A 12,218-nucleotide genomic window follows, 5' to 3' on the forward strand; every position below is an offset into this window, starting at 1 on the left:
TTATCTTGTATTGCTTAAAATCTGCCTACGGTTACATCTTCCTAGCTGACTATATTTGTTTCTGCTTTGATAACACATTCTTCTACCTTGCTTTTAGATTGCAGTTCCGGATACCCGTTCAATTGCATTTTAAGTGTTCTGCTATTGATGAGTGTTTTCAGCTGCCTAGACCTAAATCTGTAGAATTTCTTATTTTAAACTATGCACTGTTTGGGGAGATAGCTTCCTTAACTCATACGTTTTGGTCCTGTCCTACTTTGGAAACTTTTTGGAAAAACATTTATAATATTATCTCAAAGGTATTGAATACAAATATTTCTCCCCATCCTATTACTGCTATTTTTGGATTACCTAAAACTTCCAATAATCTTTCCCCTTCAGCCCATAGAATGATTGCATTTCTTACTTTAATGGCGAAAAGACGTATTTTACAACATTGGAAGGAGATTAATGCCCCAACTACTTTTTTTTGGTTTTCTCAAGCGATACTATGTTTAAATTTGGAAAAAATCAGAAGTAATCTTTGATTCTTCAGTTAAATTTGAACAGACCTGGAGATCTTTTACTCAACATTTTCATTTAACTTTTTTTTCTCTTTGACCATATTTACATTCCCTTCTTGGTTTTTAACTGTTATTAATGGAGGTCAGGTTTGAGGATGTGATTGTTTAAGTTGTTTAAGTCTACTTGATACCTAGTTAGCCCATTGCTTTGCTTTGCTTTTTAGGTTAGTTAGTTACACGGTGGGTTTTTTTGGGGGGGCTTTTGTAGGGTTTTTTCTTCTCTTTATTGATATATATGGAAAATTAGTATACTATTATATTACCTTGTTATTTTATAACTAAACTGCACTGTTTGTACTTTTTTATGTATTAATATCTCTGTAAATTTATATCGCAACAGTGTATTAGCTTCTATATGTTTTACCTTTTGTGTACTAATTAAATAAAAAGATTTAAAAAGAAAAGAAACTATGCACTGTCTTAGCTCTGCTGCCTTTGTGCTGCTTCAACCCTCCTGCTTTGAGCAAGATCCTACTCTCTTTTCATGTTATCTCCTTATGTGATTTGGTGCCAAATTTTGTCTTTGTTTTCCTTGAAAACTCTCTTGTATGTGCTTTGGGATGTTCCATTATGTTGTGGTATTGTGTAAATGCAACCTGTTGTTCACCAATAATGGCTGTGATTAATTTCATTATGCTGATCTGCCCCAAGCACACACCTGCCACAAGGAAACTATTAGTGGAAGGCTTGAGAAAAGTGGGTCCAAGCTTTACTTAAAAGGGTACAGAATAATCAAAAAAGAAGCATGGATTTGTTAAGGGAAATTGTGTTGGACGATCTTTATTAAATTCAGGAGCTAATGAAGGAAATGTGATTGATATAATCTTACTTGGACTTTGGGAATGTTTTTGGTAACATCTCACATTGTTGGTTCTTCAAAAAAGTAGAAGTCCCTGGGACTCAAGATAGACTGGCTGGTTAGATCCAGAACTGGTTTAGCGGAACGTAGCAAAGGACAGGGGTTGATGGGCGTTTCTGTAGTTTGAAAGCTGTCATCAATGGTGCTCTAAAAGGCTTTGTACTTGGTCCTTGCCTTTTGTAATCTGCATATTATTGATTAAAACAAACTTAGGAACATTATGAAGAGGCTTGCAAATGACCCAAAGGAAGTAAATTTTAGATTGTGAGAATATTTATTTGGTCAGGTCATTTAAGCAAAAAAGTGGCAAATGTAATTCAATTCAGATGTATGCATTTGGAAGAGTAATAACACAAATAAATGCACAATTTACAGGAAAAAGCTGAGAGCCATAGGGGAAGAGAGAGAGATCTTGTATGTCCACAGAGATTTAATAAGGCATTTATTATTAAAGGCATAGAATGTAATAGTAGGAAACCTATGCTAGAACAGTACACAAAACCTGTTAGAACATAGCTAGAGTACTTGTCATTAATTTATTGTAAATATGTGATTTCATTGGAGGGAATCCAACAGAAGTTAGTAAATTATGAAGACTGGAAATTTTTATGTATGAGAGACAATTGGATAGAATCATTCAGCATGGAAACTGGCCATTCCACACAACTTGCCTATACTGAGGTTAGGTTGAGCTTTTTTAAAAATTCTATTATGGATTTATTGAGTATGTCCACAAGAAAATGAATCTCAGGGTTGTATCTGGGGGGACATATATGTACTCTTATAGTAAATCAACTTTGAAATTTGAAATAACGTGGCTGAAATGAGTCGTTATTGGGTTTATAAAATTGAGGACAATAAACAAGAAGGATCCTACACTTCTCTCAGCATCACTTCCAATTTTTGCCACATCAGATGACGTGGGTGATCAAGGTCTTCCATCTGTCTTTAACCTGTGTACCAAATGAAAGGTTGTTACCTATTGGTAAAATCCCCCTCCCTCCATGCTGCTGCTCTACCCGTGACCATGATATTTCTTGACAAATTTTTCCACAGAAGTGGTTTGCCATTGCCGCCTTCTAGGCAGTGCCTTTACAAGATGGGTGACCCCAACCATCATCAATACCCTTCAGTGATTGTCTGCCTGGCATCAGTGGTTGCATAACCAGGAATTGTGATGTGCATCAGCTGCTTATACAACCATTCACCACCTGCTCCCATGGCATTATGTGACCCTGATCAGGGCTAAGCTGGTGTCCGATGGTGACCTGGAGGCTAGTGGAGGGAAGGAGCGCCTTACACCTCTTTTGGTACAGACTTATTTCCACTCTGCCACCCAAACTTCTCTCAAGGGGTCAAAATATTAATAATGTGAAATAGTTAGGGCAAGTTCATATTTTTTTCTGTAAAGCATTTGGAAGTCTGCTTGAAAGGCCAATCAAAACAGAAGACCTCATTACATTTAGTAAGTACTTTGGGTATGTACTTAAAGTGCCATGATATACAGGAATTGGTGCTGGGTTGTGGTGACTCTTTTTGATTGACACAAAAATGATGAGATACCTCTTCGTCATAAAGTTTCTACGATTTCGTATCCATTATCACATCAGGGGAAAAGCAGAACTGTCTCAAGGGGCGTTTGAAAATATGGTCCATATTACTGCAGAAAGTGTTTCTGATGAATAATGTAAATGTATACGTGGAAAAAGGAGTGGAAAGATTTTGATGGCAAAAGATGATGTGGAGTGGGAATAATGCGTCTTTGAAAAATGTTTCCGTTAGCAGTTGGATTGTATGTCCTCCTGTTCTAGCAATAGTTTATTAGTGATAGAGGAGTTCTAATGTTTCAAATATAACCAGTAGGTGGCATATCTATTTTTACCATTAGGGATTAGATTTTTTACAACTGTTTGTGGGTTATCTTCTACAGTTGTATTTTTCTGGAAAAAAATCTGGGCAAGTGGCTTTGTTAATGTTCACATTTTGCATTAACTTGCCTCTTCACGTATTCTTTGCCTTCATCTGTAAGTGAAGGTAATTTATTTTTAATCTTTATTACTCATTGCAGTTTGGTATCTAAAGAAGATAATAAATTGGGGCCATCTGGCCTTTTATCTAATTTTAAGGTACCCAAAATAATTTAAGCATAAATACTCATCCAATAATAGCAACAATGGTAACCTACTGTTATATAATACCTTTATTATTAAACAAACCAAGCTGTTTCACTGATTAACAAGGATTGCTTTCACTTAAGGAAATTCGGCAGCCAATTAATTTGTTAATAAGTGTTGAAGATGTTATTTTAAGGGTAGGCGTGATTTTAATATTCTAATTATTTTTCAGCTCTTTTAAAACGTTTACTTTATTCTGACCCAAGCAACACACAAACTGCTGGAGGAACTCAGCAGGCTGGCAGCATCTGTGGAAAAGAATACAGTTGATGTTTCAGGCCGTGACCCTTCATCAGGACTGGAGGAAAAAAAGATGAGCCAGAGTAAGAAAGCGTGAGAAGTGGAGGAAGCAACACAAGGTGATGGGTGAACCTGGGAGGGAGAGAGAGCCCGCCTGTTTAATTCTACTTCCCATTCCAACATATCAGTCCAAGGCCTCCTTTGCTGCCACAATGAAGCCACGCTCAGGTTGGAGGAGCGACACCTTATATTCTGTCTGGGTAGCCTCCGAGCTGATGGCGTGAACATCGATTTCTCGAACTTCTGGTAATGCGTCCCCCACCCCTTCACTATTCCCCATTCCTATTTCCCTCTCTCACCTTATCTCTTCACCTGCCCATCACCCTCCTCTGGTCCTCCTCCCCCTTTTCTTTCTTCTAGGGGTTTCAGACTCCCCCCTTCTCCAACCCTGTATCTCTTTCACCAATCAACTTCCCAGCTCTTACTTCACCTCTTCCCCTCTCCTGATTTTACCTATCACCTTGTGTTTCTTCCTCCCCTCCCCCCACCTTCTTACTCTGGCTCCTCATCTTTTTTCTCCAGTTCTGCTGAAGGATCTCGGCCCGAAACGTCAACTGTACTCTTTTCCACAGATGCTGCTTGGTCTGCCGAGTTCCTCCAGCATTTTGTGTGTGTTGCTTGGATTTCCAGAATCTGCAGATTTTCCCTTCTTTATTCGGACCCTACCATTTTGCTCCTCCATAGCATGGACATAATGGCTGCATTTCATAACTCTTCAAATGCAAACTATATTAAAATATTGTCAGAATTTGATACAAGTCTAACTGGTTTCTTTTAATAATTGCATACTGTCGGGTTTAGTCTTTCATCAGCAAGATTTCCACAAGTGATCCAACTCTTCCTGAAGTTGCCTGTACAAAGCATGAGGTGTCCATTGTACTCAAGCCATAACAAAGTTTTGATAGAATGAAGTCTTGATCTGATAGCAAGTATATCCAAGACGATTGAAGACTAAAGTGTGCATGCATTTGTAACACTTCTCTCTTGCATGGTCCTTCATGGCCAAAAATAACTTGCTGTCACTTCAGTACTGTGGGCTTTGATGTTAAAGTCGTTCTTGGACCTGCAGACTCTGCCAAGATGGGGCAGGAGATATATGAACAGGTGTGTTGGCAATTCAGGAGGCAGTGCTTTTCTGCTTTTTTTTTGTGTTGACATTCCATGTCCAGCTAACAAGTGGATTTGAGGTTCTCAATTTTGTCTCAAATGCTCTTCCTTTGTATTGGGTGTCCATTGGTTAGGGCTTCCTACATAGTGATTGGGAAGTGCACTTGCTTAAGGGCACTTTAAGAGTATATTTCATTATTTTTTTTTCCTGTGTCTGCCAATCCCCTCTTGTGGTAGATCTTGGAATAGATTCTTTTTCACATTATGGATATGCAAACAATATCATTTGCCTATTAGAGCTTGCATAAAAGTAATTACAGCCTCATTTGGCTGGGGATTATGTTCTGGTTATATTATCCGTGGATGTGGAGGGTTTTGTAGAGGCAGTACTGAAGGTATCTCTTCAGTGCTTTGAAACGCCTGCTTTAGCTGATCCATGTCTGGGATGTATAGGGATCATTGCTACCTAGCAGGCATGAGTGTTTTACTGGGATGCTTATTTCCTGTCATGGTTTACCAGGTAGCAGTTGATTTTCACCAACAATTTATTCCTAAAATACCTAAAGACACTGCTGACTTATGAATTTCATCAACAAGAGCTGATTCCAGAGATAGAAAAAACTATCCGTATTTTCCACCATCCCATCATGGACTGTTGGAGGACTGATTTTTTGTGTATGTTAAGCATCAGACCCTATCACTTCTGTACTTCAGTAAACAAGTCAGCAATGATTTGGAGTTCAGATAAGATCAAATGTAGAAGTTAGCAGAGAAAATTAAGGCAGTGGAACTGGAAATAGAAACAACAGTAGACTGTTTGGCCACTTTGGCCTGCTCCATCATTCAGTATGATTATGACTTATCTTTTACCTTGGTGTTTATAGTAACCCCATGTCCCTTGATTCGCTTAATATCTATAAGTATTGATATCTGATTTGAATATTGAGCAGCTATTCACCATTTCTTGGTTAGGTAATTTGAAAGATTCATTACCTTCTGGCTCTGGATATTTCTTCTCAACTTAGTCCTGAATGACCAATCCTTTAATATGAGACTGTGATCCCTATTTTTATACACTTTAGATCAGAGGTTCTCAACATTTTTTATGCCATGAGCCAATACCATTAAGCAAGACTTTCATGGACTGCTGCTGTAGATAGAAGAAGCATCAACTCTGCTTTCACCTTGTCAGGGGTAGGATTCTGCATATTTTGCTGATGCAGCATCTCTCAAGCACTAGTGTAAACTGTCTAATTGGCTTTATTTGGTTTCATAAGATCAATCTGTAGAACCTTTGCTCTCCTGTCTCTGGCATGTAAAGCCTTACTTTGATACGGGAAGGGGAAGTTGGGAGAACACACATTAGTCCTCATTAAGCAGTGAGAAGGGTAAGCGGCTTCAAGTTCCTGGACGTTAGCATCCCAGAGGATCTATCCCGGGCTTAACACATTGATGCAATCACGAAAAAGGCATGGTGGCAAATATAAGCAGTTATACTTCACTGGGTGTTTGAGGAGATTTGTTACGTCACCAAAGACTTGAGCATATTTCTATAGATGTACGGTGGAGAACATTATGACTGGATGCATCATCTGCTGGTATGGCGGCTTCAGTGCACAGGACCAAAAAAGGCTGTAGAGGTTTGTAGGCTTGGTCAGTTCTATAATGAGCACAGCACTCCCTGCCATTGAAAAAGGCACCTCAAGATGGCAGCACTCATGATTAAGGACCCTCACATTCTAGAACGTGCCTTCTTCTCATTACTACTGTCAGGGAAGAGGTACAGGGCCCTAAAGACCCACATTCAACTTTTTAGGAACAACTTCTTTCCCTTTGCTGTCAGATTTCTGAACAGTCCATGAATACTTACTCGCTGTTCCTCTTTTACGCAATTTTTTAATGCAGCATTGTAAATTTTTATGTCTTGCACTGTACTGCTGCCACAAAACAACAAATTTCACAACATGCTATTGATAAGTCTGATTCTGACAGTAAGACTTGACCTACAGACAGCATTTTAAATGTACTTTCTGAATGGCCCTATATAATTGGAGGACATACTGTCTACCATTTCCAGATTTTGTTTCACCAGCATGTGACTTTTCATTATTCATGTATGAGGACTTGCATTCTCTGAACAGGTACCTTTCAATCTTGCGATTTGGAAAGTGTTAATACAGTAGATACCGGTTAATTGGGCAATCGGTAATTGGGGCAGCCACTTATTTGGATAACTCTTAAAGAACAAAAAGAAATTGAGAAAATGGCGGGGTCTCCGTTTGTTTATTTGGGACACTCTGCTGCTTAATTGGAGTAGGAAACTGTTGCCGAACATTTTCTCACTGCTGTCAGTTGTGTGCACGTCATATGGCCGTTTTAAATAGTCACTGGTGTTCAAAAAGCAGTGATTTTTGTCACTGATATTTGGCAAATAATACACAGTAAAACAATTTAGAACTGTTTTGCTCACTGTGGTTTCGGGCATTCAGGCTTGGAGTTGCCAGGAGTGAAAATAAAATGATTTCACTTCAAGTTAGGAACTACGAAGAATTGACTTTGCTTCGTAACAGTCAATCAAAAGAACATATTAGCGTATAGCGAAAAAAATTCCTCTGTGTATAGCTATTAGGAACTAATACATAGTTTTGTAGTACTGTGGTAGTTTTGGTAGCGTTCTGGTTCATTCTGTATTTTATTTAAAAACATAATTTATTACTCAGTTGAATGGTAGTTTCTTTTTTATACTTTAACAATTTTCATGAAACTTCGGCTAATGGGGGCAACCACTTAATTAGATCAAAATGTACTGGTCCTGATGTGTCCCAGTTAACTGGAATTCATGGTATGTTTGCTATTAAAGAGGATGAAATCACATTTTACACATATTGCAAAAGTAATATCCTCCTTTGTTTACTTCAAAGTTCAAAGTATATTTATTATCCAAGTATGTATTCTATATACAACCTTGAGATTTATCTCTTTACAGGCAACCACAAAACAAAGAAACCCATAGAACCCATTTAAAAAAAAGGAATCTTGCAAACAATAGAAGTAAGCAAGTAACATTCAGAGCTAAAGGTCATGAAAGTGAGTCCACAGCCACAAAGCCAGTTACAGTTGATCCAGCAGCCCTTTAGTTTCAGGCCACTGTCTCAATTCATTGCAGAGATGAGCAAATCTGGTGAGCAGTAAGCTGAACACTGGCCAGTTCCTCACCTCCAGCTCTGAAACCCTGACCTTTTCAATCTGGCTCTGTGCTTAAATCGGCCAAACAGCGGATTGTTACTTGCTCTTGGACCTGGACCCTGCCGCTTTGATATGCTCTCGGGCCCGGGATTGTCACTTCGATTTAGTCCATACCACCCTTTCCAATTTGGCTCAGTGCTTAAATCGGTCAAATAGTGGCTTGTTCTTTACTCTCGTGTCTGGGCCTGGCTGCTTTGACTCTGCCTCACTTTGGTTCTGCTGCTTCAAATCATCTCCAAGTCCACTCCACTCCAGCAGCCAAGTATTGGCTTGTTCCCCACTTTTGGGCTTGGGCGCCGCCACCTTGATTCAGCTTATACGCACCACACAAAAACCACCCTGCACCTTCAAGATTTCAGTTGAAACTGCAAAAAGGCTAAGTCATACAAGCTCAACTCTGGAAGGGAAGTTACAGGCTTTTGATTGCAGTAACCGTTTCTGAGGAAAAGTGTGAGTAATAAAATAGTTAATAGTTGTGTTTTCACTGTGCATCACCAGAGCCATTTTAAATCGGAACCAGGAGATCCTCTGCACATTCTTTACAGCTCAGGTTGCTACCAAGGGTAGGTCAATGTGCATTTATTAGTGAATTTTGTCTCTTTCATGTTAGTGAAAAACAGTAACAACATAAAGATGGAAGAATGTACAAAGCAGTTGTAACATGGTAATGACTTTAATACAAAAGTGTTGGCAATATTCATTGGAATTAGAAAACAGTCATAATGTGTGTGAAAATGCAGTGAATAGAGGCAGATGCAGAGGAACAACGAAACTTATAATTTGCACACCTATTTTTTTTGAAAACATGTCACTGGTCTTTCATCAGTGCTGGGTCAAAATCATGAAACTACCTGTTCAATACCATTATTCCTTCACATCAGACTTCAAATTGGTGGCTCTCATCCATCATGGCATAACAGATGGCTATTAATTATTCACTTTGGTAGTAGGCCATTAATTATTGACTTTGGTAGTAGGACTCGTGTCAAGTAATTGAATAAAAGGAGTAACAATGGTGACTGAAGGCAAGTAATTTGATTTGAATAAATTGTACTTCAAAAATAAGCTGCTAATATATTTCAAATATTATTTTCTGTATCTTACATCTTTTGGGCAGAACATTCCAGAGATTATTACCGACAAAGGTTTTATATGCACCTCAATTTTAAATGACTGGCCCCTTATCTTGAAACTGTGTTTCCTTGTTTGTGACTCTCCCATGAGTTTAAAAAAAATGTTTTAACATCTACCTTGTCAAGCCCCATTAGCGTTTTGTATTTTTGAATAAGGTCAAATTTTGTAAACTCCAAGGAATATTTTATTTTTATTTAGAGATGCAGTGTGGAACAGGCCCTTCTGGCCCCATGAACCATGCTGCCCAGCAACCCACTTGTCTAATACTGGCCTAATCACAGTGACCAATTAATCAACTAACTGGTATGTCTTTGGACTGTGGGAGGAAACAGGAACACTTGGAGGAAACCCACATTATGGGTCATGGGGAGAATGTACAAACTCCTTATAGGTGGTGCCAGAATTGAACTTTGAACTCCGGCCCTAGCTGTAATAGCATCGTGCTGACTACTAAGCTACTGCAGCACCCAGTTTCCTCTGTTGGCTGTCATTAAATCTTAATGTTTAAATTGTTCAGAAATTAAGACCATTATTGGGGAGAAGTTGTGCATCTTCTTAATAGTTGTGTGAGAATATACTGTCATAATTTATTGATGTTGTAAGAAATTGTTGCAAGTCTAGATTTGACCATGAACTAGATGGACCGAAGTGCTTGGTAAGGAATCAAAAAGAGAAAAGTAAAATTTGCATAGTTTACCAACATCAAGACTCAAGTCTGATTGAAGTTAAACTAGGCGAACTTTATTATAATGTATTGCATTATCAGTGCTATTTCTCAATATTCACAAATGGTTTTCCATTAGGCTTTATCTTAAAGAGAAGAAAGGAAAATCGAGATTGCTTGTTTTGTAATGTGACGTATTGATTAGAGGTGAATTTTTCATAAAAATTTTGAAATGGCAAGATCAATTTTTCTGTTTGGGATTTGTGCCTTGTATGTTTGTTGAATCCAGGAGTGTTAAGTTTGAAAGTTTGGTTTAAAGATTGAATGATTAAAGGTTTGTTTATATTTGTCTAATATATTTCTTATGTTTGTTATAAAGCAAAGTCAATTTTTGTGTTTAAATTTAGCCAACTTTATGCCTTTCAGAACTTACGATTCCTGTGAGATCCTCCCTGGCGCCAATTTGAACATGATTGTTGGTGCCAATGGCACTGGAAAATCCAGCATAGTGTGTGCTATTTGCCTGGGCCTGGCAGGAAAAACCTCCTTTATTGGGAGAGGGGACAAGGTGGGTACCAGTAACGTGAGATTGATATTTTGCAGCAAGTTATTTTGGTTAATTGTATTATTCGACAATTAATTTATAAGTTAACTCTGAAATTGAGTATCTTCTGTAATTTTGTTATGTTGTTACTTTTAAGTGGCATGAATGAGGAATAAAAATGGCACCAAAATGGATTGAAAGCTTTTGGTAGTTTTTGGTATTTATTAATGTGTGAGTAGCGTACAAAGGGAGGGTAACTAAGGGATTTTATTGCTTGCCTTTTGCTCAGTTGAGTGTCTTCTGAGATTCTCTTGTTAGTACTTTTGATTCCTTTATTATTCCACATTCATACTGAACAGATAGACGGTTACTTAAGATGCACTTTATTCTATGAATTGAGTCAGAATTGATGCTTTCTGGACAATAAAGATTTGGTTGTTTAGATTAGACAATAACTGGAGAACTACCAATTAATTGATATGCCACCAATAGCTGGTCGGCAATAACATAATAGGGAAAATGCTTACGGTGTGTTGAAGATGCAACAATGCCATTGAACATGGCAAACAAAAAAAAGATGATTTAATGTTGCGTACTTGATAATATAAACTGAAATTATTTCATAATCTCCTGGCATTGAAGATTTACATTTATTTACCAAGTACCTTGTAGTTCTTTGGTTATATGACACAGGTATATTTTAAATATGTTTAAAAGCAGCAGATCATGTATCTATATGTTTAGGAAATTGTAGTGTAGAAGTTCACATAAGGTGTGTCTAGGTAAGGTTCAGATGTTGAGAACAGCTGGTGCTAGCTCATTCACTAACTGCAAAATCCAGCTTTGTATGTTCTGACTACTGAGAGATGATCACTTGGCTCGATCTGTCAATTAAATAATTTAAACACAATCAGTTTTACATAAATTTAAGCAACATCATTGTCAAAGATTAATTTGAATGATTGGTGGATGTGTGTTTGTGTAATTTTTAAGAGATGCATTTTGCGGAGCTTCTTTCTTTTGATAATCCTATATAAGTGTAATTAAGAAATCACATTTGCTTTAGTTCTACTCTCCAGTGCTATGTACAAAGATATTATACGTGTATGTTATATTGTTAAGGCCTAGTATTCACCATCATAGTTCATTTTTGGCACTCATCTTTGGGGCTGTGCCAATTTTCAATGCTTGCATCAAAAATTCTTCCAGGTAACTGGTACACATTTTTAAAAATCATTTGAAGTATATAGGAATGAAAATTCCAAATTTAGCAGAAAGCATTGCCACACCTATGCAGAATATCTGTGCGAGGTACAAATTTTCAGTGTTTTCACAGTAAGCGTGTAGAATAAGTCAAAACACCTCATTCATACAGATTCATAAATTAAGTATATACAGATTTCCTGTATCATTTTAAACCTCCACTCCTGCTGCCCAAAACCCTACTTTGACTAAAAGGGCAATGGGGAAAATAATGATTAGCTTTCAAAGAGCCAGTATATTGTGCTGAATGGTCTAGTTCTGTGCAGTGTAATTGTGAAATATCAGTGTGGAAACCAAGGTTATAAATTGTAAGAGCAGGAGTAGGAATAGGCCTTTGGCTCGTTAAGCCACTTCCACCATTCAG

The 12,218-nt window shown here is 37.8% G+C and overlaps 1 protein-coding gene across 1 annotated transcript in view; it reads left to right on the plus strand.

The window, feature by feature from the left end:
• The window catches only part of smc5 (structural maintenance of chromosomes 5), a 62,587-nt gene that overhangs the window by 3,445 nt on the left and 46,924 nt on the right, over positions 1–12,218 (plus strand). Inside the window, exon 2 of the mRNA XM_072258107.1 lies at positions 10,474–10,615. Coding sequence (XP_072114208.1) covers positions 10,474–10,615 — 142 coding nt within the window. The remainder of the gene's footprint in view (positions 1–10,473; positions 10,616–12,218) is intronic.

This window comes from Mobula birostris, chromosome 5 (genome assembly GCF_030028105.1).
Source record: "Mobula birostris isolate sMobBir1 chromosome 5, sMobBir1.hap1, whole genome shotgun sequence".
NCBI classification, from domain to species: Eukaryota; Metazoa; Chordata; class Chondrichthyes; order Myliobatiformes; family Myliobatidae; genus Mobula; species Mobula birostris.